The 15,700-nt window shown below is 52.7% G+C and overlaps 4 protein-coding genes across 4 annotated transcripts; 3 read left to right on the top strand and 1 right to left on the bottom strand.

Annotated features, from left to right (window-relative positions):
* Positions 1 to 4,569: 4,569 nt before the first annotated feature.
* On the top strand, positions 4,570 to 6,082 carry Z517_10408 (uncharacterized protein; the record flags this gene model as incomplete). The annotated part of the gene is made up of 4 exons (XM_013424020.1): positions 4,570 to 4,711; positions 4,776 to 5,299; positions 5,399 to 6,007; positions 6,062 to 6,082. 4 exons carry the CDS (start codon positions 4,570 to 4,572, stop codon positions 6,080 to 6,082), a joined length of 1,296 nt encoding a protein of 431 aa, XP_013279474.1.
* Positions 6,083 to 7,954: 1,872 nt separating this feature from the next.
* Z517_10407 (uncharacterized protein) lies at positions 7,955 to 10,165 on the top strand (the record flags this gene model as incomplete). The annotated part of the gene is made up of 2 exons (XM_013424019.1): positions 7,955 to 9,856; positions 9,914 to 10,165. The coding sequence occupies 2 exons, from the start codon at positions 7,955 to 7,957 to the stop codon at positions 10,163 to 10,165; spliced, it is 2,154 nt and encodes a 717-aa protein (XP_013279473.1).
* A 767-nt stretch (positions 10,166 to 10,932) lies between these two features.
* Z517_10406 (uncharacterized protein) lies at positions 10,933 to 12,668 on the top strand (the record flags this gene model as incomplete). The annotated part of the gene is made up of 3 exons (XM_013424018.1): positions 10,933 to 11,324; positions 11,387 to 12,394; positions 12,485 to 12,668. 3 exons carry the CDS (start codon positions 10,933 to 10,935, stop codon positions 12,666 to 12,668), a joined length of 1,584 nt encoding a protein of 527 aa, XP_013279472.1.
* Positions 12,669 to 13,550: 882 nt separating this feature from the next.
* Positions 13,551 to 14,950, bottom strand: Z517_10405 (uncharacterized protein; the record flags this gene model as incomplete). Its single annotated transcript, XM_013424017.1, has 3 exons — positions 13,551 to 14,197; positions 14,265 to 14,418; positions 14,522 to 14,950. The coding sequence occupies 3 exons, from the start codon at positions 14,948 to 14,950 to the stop codon at positions 13,551 to 13,553; spliced, it is 1,230 nt and encodes a 409-aa protein (XP_013279471.1).
* Between the last annotated feature and the right edge of the window lie 750 nt (positions 14,951 to 15,700).

Raw genomic sequence — 15,700 nt, 5'->3', positions numbered from 1 at the left:
CAGACGCGGAACATCACCACGAATGTATGCGCCTTGTCACGTGCAAGAAATCCATATCTCTGCTCACAAGGCAAAGATGATCATATGTATTGCCCGGTAGACGCCCGACGGATCTTGGTCTCGACAATAATAACAATTCAATCTCCCTCCCGCCAGCTCAGGTCCGTGACTCCTTTCTCCCGCAACAAGGCTGAGATTGCAAAAGGTGTAGATTTGTTTCAGGAACCCCCGGATTTCGTCATCGGAACAACCGTTCGCGTCTATCAAACATGGTACGCATGGGTCTTCAAATCAAACTTCCATGGGGATCCCAGTGACAATGTCCGCCGAGAGATTAAGCCGACGATCGCAATGGAGTTTTCAATTCCATACGAGTACCGCATTTCAGCTCGGACGGGTCAGTCGTGTGTATCTGATCTTCCTCGTAGTGTGCTGGAATGTGGATTTCCAACAGCGACGATGAGTTGAAAATGGCAAAAGAGGATCGAAAGTGTAGGCATCCCTTACGAGGCTTGATCATCTCGCCAAAAGGCTGAAGCAGTACCCACGGCACAACGGTAAGATCTTGTACCTCGTACACTCGTACTCCGTAAGTGACATATCCAAGAACGGGCGGGATGACGTAGGAGGCAGAGCTGATCAAACAAACAGAAACATCCGCCTTTAATCTCCTCTCGCGCAAATTAACCAAAATGTCTTGCGCTGAAACAAACAAGAACGGAATAGGGAATTTGGGACAGAGTTTTTGCTTTTCTCACGTGCAGCTGAACACTTGGCTTTCCTGCCACCGTCTTGGAACAAAATGATTGAAATGACCGTATCTTGTGTCGAGGCAGCACGGGGGAGTGTCAAAATGCAGGGACCTCCGTGCAAACCTGTCACTCGTATGTAGGTAGGTCTCTTGGTCCCTTATCAAGTAGTACCGAGCTAGTGCAGATGGCCTTCAAATACTCTCAAAGGAAGCTTTACAGATAATATGCGAGGTAGAGTTCGTCAAAGGCAGCCAGCCATGTGCGATCGCAGCCAAAGGTACACCAGAGGCCCAGCCCTTGTAGATCATGCCCATGGGGCGCCTTCCTTGTGACTTGTTATCAACGACTCAACCTCAAAATGCTGTGCTCGGAGTAATATGGCCAAGTTGTCCTGGTCTGTAATTGTAATATCGTGGCTGGGGCGTTTAAATCACGCTGTGCAGCTTGCAGCTTGCAGACGCCCTCGTCCAGTGTCCACATGTGCCGGGAGACACCGGGAGCGACTGATAAGAGACATCTCCTCCCCATACTCTATAAGGCAGTATCACTTCGCAAAAGAGGCCTTCAACAAAGAAAATCAAGAGGTTGGTTTCCCCCGATTTTAGGCATGTGCATGTTTTTCGAACCAACTCGCCAGATCTAGACCTATCTAAAGGGCCAATCAATTGTCATCCTGCTTGCCGCTGACCTTAGTCTAAGTTTGAATCTGGGCTTTCGGAAGATGAGGACCGTGCTGCATGCACGTCAAAATGTACCACCGCATGAGCTTATGTCGGCACGCATGACTTGCACGATCTCCCGAACAAGAAGTGTGAACGACTAAAATCTCGCTCTTGTTGTCCCCGCCTCTTGTCAGGGGTCGCTTGTGTAGACTATGCCGATTGGCAAAATATGTTTGGTCAAGTTGTGTAGCTGCTTCAGCAAGACATGTCTACCGAGTATATTGCCCTGTGCCATAAGAGACTGGAGCGAACCACCAGGATTTGACGTACATACTGGGTACAAGGCGAGAACATCAAATTGGTCCCCGCCCCCGCACTTTGAAGGTGGTGTATGTAAGAAGGCAGGAATTCAATTCACAAGGTTTCATGCTGTTGAGGGGGACCACTAGTCGCAATCGCGCACTCAACCTGGTCAGATACGAGAAGTGGGAGATGAGACATAGCCAGTGATTAGGCACCTTGGCCGTGACGATTGGCCGTAAGCGAACCAGTCCCGCCTATCTGCAGAGCTGAAGGGAGCCGGCTATCGAGTGGTGGGCTGTAATTTTCACACATGTTTTTGCCACAAGCTTTTAGAGGGCATTGTGCTCAAACATCCACCTGGGAAATCACAACCCGTGTGGGGTCTGAGTAGACGGTGAGGATTCGTCCTGCGCCGTGTCACAATCTGGTGGTGGACTCTGTTCAGCTGAACCCTACTCTTGAGGTCTTGATAGATTCCCGACATTTGCAACATGCACTGAAACGGGCAAAAATCGTGGGCTCGGCATGCTGTGCATTTCTTCACTTGGTTTCACACTGGGCCCCCAGCACTGCAGGCGCCACATCGCCGAAGGAACACTACATCATGCACCAGCGGCAACCACAGACGGAATCAAGCCAATCAACAGACAGGTCTGTGGCCGACCATCGGGTTCTGGTGATGGTGTCGCACATGCGGGATATGGAGTATTCCAAGATTTTTAGACAAGTACTGAGGATCCTCTCGTTGTGTTTCATCCGCAATGCTTGCACACAATCCCAAAAGGCCGGAAATGTCGGCAACCATAAAACGTCAAGCGACACACCTTCGGGCCAAACAGGCCCCAAATGTGGATCTCAAGGTGGTACGAGGATATAGTTGGTAGGTACTCGGTACAGGCAGTGGCAGGCAACTCACCTTGCAGAGAGAGACTTGGACAGGGCGACAAATCGAAGGGTCTGGGGTCAGCGTTTCCGGTGCGGAAAGATCTGACTCGAAGGATCGACATGCCTTGCCGCGGCCTAGAAGTGCATGCAGTAAGGGGTCTGTCTGTCTGTACAAAGAGAGTGAGTTGCTTCATCCAAGACAAGAAGAGGTGAGAAACACAGACCATTGAGGGTTGATGACTGAGCAGAGAGGCATGACATTGGCCACCAATTGACAACCTGCACCCTTTCTCTGGACCACAGAAAGGAAATGATAAGATGATGGGGATTCAACCAACGACAAGCTTGAAGCAATTTGACATTTTGAGAGCTAAAAGCCGTTTTGGGCGGAGAAACACGAGGAAAATCTGCGCAGTTACAAGGACAGGGAAAATGTCAATGGAGGAAGTCTTGTAGTGACCAGGTATAGGCATTAACAATACCCGGGAATACTCCAGTAGGAATACTCTAGGACGCACATTGTCTGCCACCTCAATACATAGATAGGTACGGGAGAATATACATAGATACTCGCAGAGCGGGCGGCTGGCAGGATTCGAGGGGCCGGGAAGGTACATTTGGCTGCGGGAAACCACGACGAAGAGGGGACCACCAGGACGGAATTACAATACATCCTGGTATCTTTTCCCTTGTTTGGCTCACACAGTGACATTTTTAACCGGGGACGTGGGCGCATTGAAGTGGTGGCTGCGGTGGCGGTAATGATGGGGGATGATGGCTTGTTGACCAGGTGCCAGGGCCAAGTCATGGGCGTCACTGACTTTCCCTTTCTTTGAACCCTCGTCGTTCCCCTGCTTGTTGCTTTGGTGCCTTTCCGGATCAATCAGCATCTGAGTTTCCCAGGGTTTGTCGACGCATTGTCCGCGACGGCGTGAAGTTCATAAAAAAGGACAACCCTCTAGAATTCCCCGGCCTCAATTACCATTCTTCCTCCACTCCATCCTCTTTGCATACACACACACACACGCACACTGCGACTCTGCTTGTCATGTTGATTGTTGATCCCTCCGTCAGAATCCACTCGTTGTTGTTGGATGGGATCCCACCACGCCAGACCATCACCAGATACGTCTAACTCAGGATCCACCCCGGAAATAAGACCATCGTTTATCACTCGTTCTAACTTCTTGGTCAGTCTCTCCTGCAACTTGCGTACTGCGACTTCTTTTTGCAAACACCCTTGCCTCTTTACCCTGCCTTGTCCTTGGCCGCTTTCCCATCCTGTCTTAATGGTCGAATTCACTCGCTAGCATCCACAACTCCCTCTCTTCCTTTAACCCTCGCTAGTCCACTGTTGCTGCTACATACTGCTGTTAGCCGTTGCTGCCAACTTCTGCGCGGCCACTCCATTCCTTCACAGGGATTTGTTTCTACCTTTTATTCACTGTTACAACACCTGTTTCTCTCTCCGCCATCTACCCTCTGTACGCAAAACCTCTCATATGGACGAATAGACTCTCGAAACCTTAGAGCTCCCCGGTCGCATATCTCCTGATTGAGAGATTCAGAAATCTGTGCCCCCTCGATCCAGGTCCACGTCCACGTCCCATGTTCATACGCACACCTGCGCTCGTCATCCTGTCCATCTGCTTCGTCACCTCTCCATTATCTATCTCTCTCACACCGGACTCGACTCAGCCAAAATAGTCAGCTCCAGACAAAGACAATAAATAAAAAGCCCCCATCAGCCATCTTCACTGGAGTCGAGTTGGGGTGTTAGGCGCCTGGGCCGATACTTTTCACACACGAACCTCTAATGCCATAATCGCCTCTTCGAAATATTGTCACAACTGAGTGTCCGATTGATTCACCCATCTTTGATGCGTGGTTGAAGAATAACAGAGCATTGCGATGCAGTAAGAGGTGGAATACTCCCCATTACCTCAGGCTTACGCCAATCTCTCACAATGGCCACCTTGATACCAATGGACTCCTTCTGGAACGTCCTGGTCTTGTGTACTGCCTTTCTCTCGCTGTGGGTTACGCCATCTCAAGGTCTCGACATTTCTTACTGCTCTCCGGACAACAACGCCGGCAGCTACCAAGGCCGTGAGTAGCTAATACTTCAGATCCCTGCGAAGATGCGAACCAATCACTGACGTCCTAACTTCAGACTACAACGAATTTCAGTCTAATGGAGCTTGTCAACAGCAATGTCAAGGTTCTTTTGCCTTTGCGGTGCTGCAGGGATACTACTGCTGGTGCTCCAACTACGTCCCTTCGGAGCAAGAAAGCACGTATAACTGCAATCAGCAATGTCCTGGCTTTACCTCGGAATGGTGTGGCAACACCGACTCTGATCTCTATGGATATTACCTTTTGAGTGCCGGAGTCCCCCTAGGAACCTCTGGTTCGACTGCCGTTACACCATCTACAACCTCTTCCTCTTCCTCAAGTTCATCTTCGTTGGTTAGTATTGCCACCTCCACCTCCGCCGTCACTTCCACTCCTGCATCTGCATCCGCATCCACGTCCTCCTTGGATACTGGGTCCCCCACATCTTCCCCTGCTCCTGGTAACTGGAAAACCTCCCGCTCCTCCTCTTCTGTGGTAACATATGGATCGTCTCAGAGTTCTGATGTGGCTGGCGTTGTGACTTGGTCAAGCGACAGCTCGATGAACCCAGTGGACCCCGCTGTATGATAACCCGATTTCTTTGTCGCTGCTCTATATCAAACCCGGGACCAAACCCCAATATTCAAACTCGCATGCAGCCCTTTGGTGTCAAGCTGACAGATCTGGCAGTCTCCCACGACCTCTCCTCCGTCAATAACGAGTCCAAGCTCGAGCAATCCAACGCCCACCGACATATACACAAGTGTCACCACTGTAACAGGCGAAGTTCGCACGGTGGTTGTGACGCCATCCGCAGCTGCGACCTCAGATGCCACACTCGGCCAGAGTTCTACCCAAGGCAGCGGCGTTAGTACCGGCAAAGTCGTTGGCATAGTGCTTGGCGTGGCTTTGGGCATCGGCGGCTTGATCGGCGGCGCAGTGTACCTCTGGTTTCGCAGACGTCACAAGAAGTTACAGCAGGAGCATGGACCGGAGACGGCGTACGTTCCTCGAACGGGCGACAGCTCGCCCTCCAATAATGTTCCATCACGGCAAGTTAGTCAGTTGTCGTCTTCAGGGTTATTAGGGACCAAGATTCCCCGCGTCAACACGTCAGGTTTGACTTTGGCAAACGATCTGCGCAGTGTCGACACTAGCTCGACGGCTTTCGATCGTCGTAGCCTGGGCACCGATCAGAGACTGAACCCATATGCGTTGTACATCCACGATGAGAGTCGCCTTAGCAATGTGTCTCTGCAAGACAACCAGGATTATTCCAGGCAGTTACGGGTGAGTCTCAGTTCTTCAGTGCCATCTTGATTTCCCCCGCTGACTTGGACATAGGTTGCAAATCCTGACCCCTGAATCAGCAATACCATGGTCTAGATCTGGGCAGGTATCACTAATCTTTAATGAAAAAAATCGCACAGCGGACGAAAGGAGAGGAATGTGCGCCTCGAGGACACGAAGTCTACGATGAGACGAGATGTCGCCATAGCGACCTGCAACAGTTGGTACACACAAGCTTGAATCGGGATTGGAGGCGTTTTGCAGGCGCAGTGTACATTTTAGCATAGCAAAAGACGGCGCATAGCCTGGGGATACGCAGTGAGGACATGTACGGCATTCGGATCAGGGCGTTCGATCTATGGGAAAGGGCACCTTGAGCATGACACCGGGTTAATGCCCGTGGCGCCCATGGGAGCGTCGAAGCATTTTTGTTCTCATCAAGGCCCAGGGCGGGAACATTGGGCACCACGTCGATCTGTACAGGACCTGGTCTAAGTTCCTTTTCGCCAGGTCTACTTGTAGGTTTGGGCTGAGGAAGGCAAATGGGTCGATATAGATGAAGACAAAAGTTGGTTCCCCCTTTTTTCTCTCCAATTTTGAGGCGGCGTGGTGTAGAGGCAGTGAGGGAGGAATTGATGAAAGCCGGTCAAGATGGGGAAAACGTAATCAGACGGGTAGATGGTTGACACCTAGTTGATGCCCAAGGTCCACGCAAGAATGAACAAGGCTGTGCCCCCGTGTCTGCGCACGAGAATTTTGTTTCGGCTGAAGTTTTGGCTCCTCGGGCTTCGGCCCAGCCCGTAACCCAGAGTTTGGGTTCCGTGACACTTGCAACGATGCAGGGGCGGTGAATCCGTTGTGCCTCGTACACAGTACTGAGTTCTCTGTCATGCAACCGTTGACAGGGGCAAATACCACGGCATACCATCTTGCTCCGAAATTTCCAGAAGATGGGTACTTGGTAGTTAACCGTCGCCTTGTGGGCAGACAGACGAACAGCCCGGGCGGCGGTTCGTATCGGTGCCCAAGGCTAGGTACCTTGATACCCTAAAAAAGTACATTGGTACCTGCTTTTGACGTACTTTCCCGGCACCTAGGGAACTACTAGGTAACTACTATGTACCTCGTAAAGCCAGTGGCCACAGTTCGATGGGCCCCCGCGCCCACCCACGGGCCCCTCGATCAGGTCTGGTGCTACTTCCTTGGTTTTTTTCCTGCTCCCCCCCCAAATCCACCAAATGACACCCTTTCGACACCAAAAATGCCCTTTGATATCTGGCGGGTCATTGGGCTCGTGTGCATAACACTACGTCACCTGTCCTGTGCCAGTCCACTGCCAGTTGCTGTCCGTCATCGCCCTCGGAGCGACCAGTGACGGCGGTGGTGGTGGTTGCTCCTCTTTCTCTGGCTGTGTCCTGTCGCTTGCAGAGAAAAACTCGAGACTGACAGCGGGGCGACCACCAGTAGCCGGCTCGAAAGAGACTGTGGGCTTTTGCCGCAAAGAAAAAAAGCCCTGTGTTGTGTATGGGTGAGCATGCGCCTCTGCTTCTCACACATGCACATGTCCCAGTTGGTAGTCACAGTCGAGTTGCAGTCCAAGTCCCACCTAAAAACTAGGCTCAACTCCCCCCCAGCTGGCTCATTCTCACCTCACCACCTTCGTAATAACTCAACAACCCCCATCGTCCTCTGCTTTCTTCTCTCACTTCTCTTTCAACGTTGGTAGCTTGCAATTGTTCTTTTGCTTTCTTCGTGTTGTCTCGATTGGCTGCATCAGCCCCTCCTCTGCAACGATACACTTAACGGCCTGCATCCTTTGACCAGTCATCCATTCAGCAGACTCTGCCCGCACCCCCTCACCAGCTTGCCAACTCAGCGAACCGCACCCGCCTGACCTGACCCTTTTGTGTCCTGACCGTCGACTTCAAACCCCTAGCCAGCCCTGTCATGGCAGGACGTCGTTACGCCGACGATGTGTCCATTTATGAAGACCGTCGAGAAAGCTATGGTACACGGAATGGTCGCCGATACTACGATGACCGTTACTTGGACGAAGAGGTAGACTTTCGCCGCTCCACACCTGTCCGTGAACGAGAAAGAGAAACAATCGTACGAGAGGAAGTCCGTGAGCGGCCAGGGTCCACCCCTGCTTTCTTACAAGAGGGTTATGGTCGAACCACCGCTGGTCCGGTGGTGCTTCGAAAACGAGAACAGGAAGACTTCGAGTTCGCTGCTCGACCCCGTCGCCGGTCCCCTTCCCCTCAGCCGGAGAGAAGAGTCGAAAAGGAGGAGATCATCATCAGGAGAGACGAGTCCGAGTCAAGGCCGCCTCCACCTCGAGTAAGAGAGCGGGACGTCGACCGTGAAGAGATCATCATCCGCCGAGACGAGCGGGAGCCTGAGCGAAGACTTCCACCTCCCCAGCGTGATCGAGACCGCGAAGAGATCATCATTCGTCGAGATGAACGAGAACGAGAGCCGCGGCCACCACCGCCGAGGGAAGTGAATTCTTCCCGTGAGGAGATTGTCATCCGCCGCGATGAGAGAGAGCGCGAGGTGCGACCACCACCGCCCAGAGAGGTCAACTCTTCTAGAGAGGAGATTGTCATTCGCCGTGATGAGTCTGATCGACGTTCTCGCTATGACGATTTTGACGATACAATGTCTCGTCGAGGTGACTTCGACCGAAAGTCCGTCCGAGGGGACGTCGACAGGCAAGAAATCATCATCCGTCGTGATGAGCAGAATCTTGACGCCCGCCGTTACGAAGACTATGCTTTGGCCCGCCCAAAGTCACACGAACGAGCTAGGTCTAGGGTACGGCGCTCCAGCAGTGCTTCGAATGATGAGATCATCATCCGCCAACAAGAGCGAGATGGACGCAGTGGCACTCGCAACCAGCAGGAAATTATCATCCGCAAGAGCTCTCGGTCTCGGTCTCCTGCTACATCGGTGACCTCAGCTCGCACTGCCCCTGCGCCTCTGCCTCCTCCAGAGCCCCCAGTCATCAACGCTCCCACCATTCATCAAGAGGTTATAACACATCATCGCCATATTGACCACGGCTTTGAAGTTGCTATTCCAACTCGACCACGCGTAATTTCACGACCACCATCGCCACCAAGCCCGCCTCTCCCTCCTCCACCACCATCTGTACGAGCTCGATCAGAAGAACGTATCGAGATCAGCAGAACCCAAACTCGGAATGGTCGAACTGAGAACGAGGATATCGTGATAGATCGTAGGGACGGTCCGGCGAGCCCGAAGAGCGTTGCACCGTACACACCCCCGCCAATACGTGATCCATATTACGACGCTCCACCCGCTCGGCGCGAGGTTTATCGAGGCTATGAAAGGGATGTGCAGGAAGAAGCAGAGTACTATAATGCCCGTGCCATGGATCGGGCGTACGTCGGCGAAGCCTACCAAGGAGCGACCCGTGACTGGGAGATCGTCGATGTACCTCCAGGGACACGTCGTGTGCGAATGGACGGAGCTGGTGGGGCGAGTCAGGAAATTACCTGGCAAAGGTACAATGGCGTCCGAAGAAGCAAGTTCATGCCGGATGGAGTTGATGAACGTTACGAAAGCGCGGTTGCGAGACCGCTTCCTGCTCCAGCACCTGTGCTCCCTGCACCGCTACCTGCGCCGATCCCGGTTCATCCCCCAGCTCCGCTGCCTTCAGCGAATGGAGAGATTGGCCGTCGGTATGGGAAGGAGCGGAATCCCAAGGATGGATTGTGGACCGAGGTGACCAAGGATCTTGTTGTCAAGGAGGCGATTCAAGAAATGGGATATGAGTATGAGGAGACGGATGACTTCTACTACATCATCGCATATCTGCGTTATGTGAGTTTCGCATTGTCAAAGATCTTGTTGTTTGGAATGCTGCTAATGGTGTACTAGGAAGATATTGCTCGTCTGGTCGGTCTGTCGGATGATATTCGCAAAGAGCGACGAAAGCGGATCAAGGAGATTGAGTGGGAAAATCGAGTCCTGCCTCCGGCTGTCGAAGAACCGGTGCCACGCCCTCTGGCCATCGAACCCCCACCACCACGTCACCGCCCGGAGTGGGATCGAGAAGAAGAGCGCTTTATTGAGCGGGAAGTCGTCTACAGAGGAGGCCGGCCACCTCCACCACCAGGATGGCGACGTTGAATTTGAGCAAGCGATCTAGAATCGAATTTACGGAGAAACGATGTCCAAGATGCCACACGACGAATCAAGTGGATACGAATTTCTTTTGTTTGGTGGTTAGCATTTTAGCAAGCGCGGGTTTCCTTGCCAGCAAAGAAAGAAAACAAGAGAAATGCTCTATACCGATATATGAATCTCTCCAGGCTGAGAAGAGGATGGATACGTTTGGTGGTAAAGTGGACTTTGTCGTACTCGGTGTCTAGTCCTCTGGGTTTCACGTGTGAATGATATGGATGAGAAGATACGGCCACGAAGAAATCATGATGACGGTCTGATGATGAACTCTTATCTTTTGTCGCGTAAGGATGCCCGTCACAATAGTATATTACCATTTGCCATTTCAGGGGTATCGTGGTCTTTGTTCTCGGAAACACGTCGCAGCTCGTATTCGATGGATAGCCATCTACCCTCTGTGTGGTAGCCTACTATTGCCTGTAGTCTATAAGCCCGACCGAGTATGTAATGATGTGAGATCCGCCGTGGAGGATCTTCGGGAGGAAGGAAAGGATCGTGGCGCCTGCCGATGAACGAGTCTACACAAGTACATGGCAGCCTTGTCACATGACTATACAGCCTTGTCCGCCCCTCGATGAACCTTCTCTATGCAATGAGTTGATGGCCTGATGGTCTGGCCGCCAAGCACGTCACAGTAGAACTTCATGCGTGCTTACTCTTTGACTCAGCCGTTCACATGCCATTCACTAGCCCAAGGCGCTTGACGGAACATCATGTTGACGGTTGCTCTAATATGTAGCGTTGCTACTGCGTTCGTGCTTTATCTTCTCATATCCTCATTCTCAAGAAGACGTCGCCACGCCATCGCCGCAAAGCAGCTTGGCTGTCGGCCGGCACCCACAGAATATACCCCTGATCCACTAGGGCTGGTGAACTTGGTCAAAACCCTACGGGCGAATAGCAAGAACGAAGTCCTTGAGTATATCCGAGGCGTGTTTGACGATGTGTCGCGACGCAGGAACAAGACAGTCTATTCTTACGACACGAACATCCTGGGGGACCGGGTCTTTGTCACGTGTGACCCACGGAATATCCAGGCCGTGCTGGCTACTCAGTTCAAGGATTTCGAGCTGGGCAAGATCCGCAACTCGGCATTTGCTCCATTGTGAGTTGACTTGAGAGCGTGACACGGAAACGGGGCTGAACCTCTGGTGACGCTGGAAACAGACTTGGCCACGGCATCTTTTCGGCCGACGGGAAGCAATGGGAGCACTCCCGCGCTCTTCTTCGACCGCAGTTCTCGCGTGATCAGGTCAAGGACCTGGGTTTGGAAGAGAAGCACGTACAAAACTTGCTCAGAGCACTTCCTGTGCAAGCCGACGGGTGGACGAGCACGACCGACATTCAACCTCTGATTGCCCGGTTCACCATGGACTCGGCGAGCGAATTCCTCTTTGGAGAGAGCACCAACATCCAACTCTCTGCACTTTCCGACGAGACTGCGGCAAAAAATGCCGAAGACCGTGCCTTTGTGGAAGCTTTCGAGGCCTGTCAAGACCGCATGGCCAAGGCTCTCTTGCTGAACGAATTCTACTATTTGGTCCTGACCAGGAAGCACAATGAGGACTGCCGATTGTGCCATCGATACATTGACCGATTCGTGCACAAAGCTCTCGGCCGCGGCGGTGCGAAAGAACTTGTCGAGAGTGGCAAAAAGGAAAAATATGTCTTTCTCGAGAGCCTGGTCAGCGAGACCAGAGATCCGATCGAGATTCGTGACCAACTCCTGTCGATTCTCTTGGCCGGTCGTGACACCACCGCCTCGTTGCTGAGCTTCCTGTTTCTCATGCTGGTCCAGCACCCCGAGGTATTCAACAGGCTGCGATCAATCATTGGCGAAGACTTTGGGACCTTTGATTCGCCCAAAGACCTCACCTTTGCCAACCTGAAGGCTTGCTCCTATCTACAATGGTGCATCAATGAGACCTTGCGGCTTTTTCCTAGCGTCCCTCTCAATGGACGGCGATGCACTAGAGACACCAGCCTGCCTTTCGGGGGCGGTGAAGATGGTCTTTCCCCCGTTTTCCTACCGGCCGGTACGGAAATTGCCTATTTGGTGTATGTGATGCAACGACACCCCGACTTCTGGGGTCCCGATGCCGACACGTTCAGACCGGAGCGGTGGCGGAACCACAAGTACGGATTTGAGTATCTCCCCTTCAACGGTGGACCGAGGTAGGTGATTCCCAGAAACCAAGTCAACGACTTTGCGAAAAATCCCTCCCAGCGCCAGTGCGTATGCTAACATTTTTGGGGGAACCCCAGAATCTGTCTCGGACAGCAGTTTGCCCTGACAAAGGCCGCCTACGTGACCGTTCGCCTCCTCCAGCGGTTTGACAGGCTCGATGGGTCGAGCGTGCCCAAGGGCCCGATTCAATGGGCTTTGACCTTGACTGGCAAGCCGAAAGATGGGGTTCGGTTGCGGCTGCATGCTGCTGCTGACGGCTAGGAAGCAGGTCTGGCCCTGAGCTGGCGCCTTTGAGCTGGGCTGAGCTGGGCTGGACTGGACTGAGTTGGATTGATGGTGAGGTGACTTGAGGTGAACTTGAGAAAAATGTCATCTAATGTCTTGTCACGTCCTGTTCCGAGGAGAGCTCAGGCATACTGTCAAATATCATGTTATTTATCATCACTTATGATTGCCATGATTAATTGGTTGGTATTTTTCATTGTAACGAAGAAAGAGGCGAAGAGACAGAAAAGAACAAAGGAGAAAAAGAAAATGAAATGCTTCAAGTATACGAGGTACAAAGTACAGGTACACGTACATACATACATACACGTGTAGGTAGCCAAGTAGCCGTGAGAACCCCCCGATTGATACAGCGGCTCCATCGCATAGGTCATTTAGCTACCCACGTACCTCGTACATGGGGAGTCCTCTCTCCCCTTCTTGTCTCCCTCCTAGAGGCCCTCCCTTCTTCTTTGGCACCTTTCTGCTCAGGAGTGAGTCATATGAAGGACTTGGAAACCCGCTTCGTGGAGCAGCCCCATCCACTCACTACCTTGGGTTAGAGCGTGCGTCCTTGAGGTAGAGAACATGAGTCATGAAAAGCGACCGCCGATGATTGAGATATACAGTGTGTGCTGGGACCGACCGGATAACAGGAAGAGGAGACCGAAACTCCTTTTGGTGTTAATGAGTCTGCGAATCATAAACTCCTTGTTTGCCTTGCGGGGGCATTTTGAGGTACTGCACAACGCGCGATACAGTGTACATCTAGATCCAGATCCAGATCTAGGTCGAACGATACAGACCCTTCCCTGACGGACGGCTTCTTCCCACGCTCGTGACAAGTGGCGTGCGCGTCTTGTGCAGACCCAAACAGGCTCACACCGGGCTCTTGGGATAGTGGTACTCGGCTTCGCGACGACTTCCCGTGTGGTCACCTTCCTCCTCGTCCTTGATCTCGACGCTCGTGCTGACGTAGATTTGTTTGTTGGTGTTGAGCTCCTCCTGGCTGGAGCTGTCGTTGGCCCAGAACGTGTCGGTGACGCTGCTCATCTTGTCCTTCCACCGCCGTGTCTGGCCGCCCCCACCTCCAGAGACCTTGGTGGGGAGGTGTCCCATCTCGATGTCCCCGTTGGTCGCGCGGCTGGCGCCGTGGTGGGTTCCCATGCCAGTGCTGCCGGGGCCGGTGCCCGGCTTGCCATAGATGTGGCTTCCGTAGTTGTATCCCGGGGGCATGCCGCTCTTCTTGGACCCATTCTTGCGCGATGTTTGTGCTTCTTTGGCCTTGGAGTACAGGCCCGGACAGCAGCCCACGATGATGGTAACGGCCGACTCGACGATGGCCCACAAGGCAAGCCACGACGAGGACGGGGTGCTATGACCCTCTGTCTTGACTCCAATCTGAACAACTCGGATGGTGGCGAAGATGATGCAGATCAAGCCCACGCAAAACAGAGCGCCGATTCCGACCTTTTGCGATTTCGGCCGTTGCAATTTCCAGATCAGACGTAGGGGGAGGAACATGACTGAAAGATCACATCAAGTTAGCAAGATGGACACTCTCTGACCTAGTAGAGATGACTCGGGGCTTACTGAAGAGGTCCGACAAGACGTCTACCGCATAGGCGAAATATAGTGAGGCGATCTGAGCCTGTACATCCCTGTCCTCGGAGCACAGCCCTGGCGTGAACCATGCGTGCATGCTGTGACAGCTGGTGAAATCTGTAATGACACAGCCAATCAAGGTCTGAACGGCACAGTCAGTGGTTGAAGCAACCCGGGATCTTTGTGTAGAGAGGACAGCGCTGGGGAGAGAGAGAGAGAGGATATTCAACAGGGTGGAAACTTACCACGATACAAAACCCTGCAGCCGCCCACCAGAGTCGCATGTACATCGGAATGCCGGTCATCAGTCGACGATAGAGACACAGAAAGGCGAATTTGACCGAGTATAGCGTAAACCAGAAGATCATGGTGTTGGCGAAGAAGATCTTGATCATGAAGAGAGAGTCGGACAGGATCTCCGGATATACTGGTATCTTGCCGGATGATGCATCGGTGACACGAAACATGACGGGCGTTACGACGATGTACATAATGGTGAGGGCGAGGAAGAAGAGGTAGGCAAGCACAAGGAAGACATCCTCTGCCTGGAATCTTTTCGGTTGTCGCACTCTCACGAGCGCCCTTGCTAAAAAGACAATGCTGGTGACCCCAATCATGGCATATGCCACTCCCAGCAGCGCCCTCTCAGAGACATAGTTTTGGGCGGACGACATGATGGGAGACGCAAAGCGATGCTGGAGGTTGGTAAAGATGCTGGAGTTGGGCACACCCCGAGCATGAGAAGACAGCGATACTTAGTGGGCGGCCAAAGAGCAGGGTGGGGAGAAAATGCGGCCTTCTCTCAAATATGGGAACAATGTATGTACTCGGTACGACATTTTCTCTCCTTGCAACCGTCTCCAAACTTCTCTCTGCCACCAAACGGTTTTGGTGCGACGCACAATGGAACAAGCAAGGTCGACTCGAGCCGCAGACTGCTCAGAAACCTGGCATATACCATAACCGGGTGAAAACTCCCATCCCACCGAAAGAAAAAATGCACCTGGGTATCCCGGGTTAACACCACTAGTATTGGTTTGAGGATAAGTGTCAGGGGTCCAACAGTGGTGTGGTGCTAAGGGAATCCTACTCGTAGGTGGAAGGCGAAAGAGGACCGAGGCGGCTCTTAGGCTCTGCTAAAAGAGGGACGAGTCTGGGTGGCCATGATCGCCCTGAATCTGTTGCTGGGTGCAGCGTCGGTGGAGAGCGAATAAACATCATCCGCCTCCCATATCTCTCCTTCTTTGTGCCTCTTCTTTCTGATCTCGAGCTTCTCCCGCCACTCATGACACGAAAAGAGGATGTGAGGACACACTGCGCACTGTCAATCTGAATCGTGGAATCTGGGCCAGGAGAGGGGCTCGAAGGATCCAAGGGATGGAATTCCCGTGCGCGATGCATGTGACCGGGAAGACACACCGTCC

The sequence above is a fragment of the Fonsecaea pedrosoi genome (assembly GCF_000835455.1).
Source record: "Fonsecaea pedrosoi CBS 271.37 unplaced genomic scaffold supercont1.7, whole genome shotgun sequence".
Taxonomy (NCBI): Eukaryota; Fungi; Ascomycota; class Eurotiomycetes; order Chaetothyriales; family Herpotrichiellaceae; genus Fonsecaea; species Fonsecaea pedrosoi.
The sequence above is the reverse complement of the archived record's forward strand: the minus strand, read 5'-3'. Positions and strand labels throughout refer to the sequence as shown.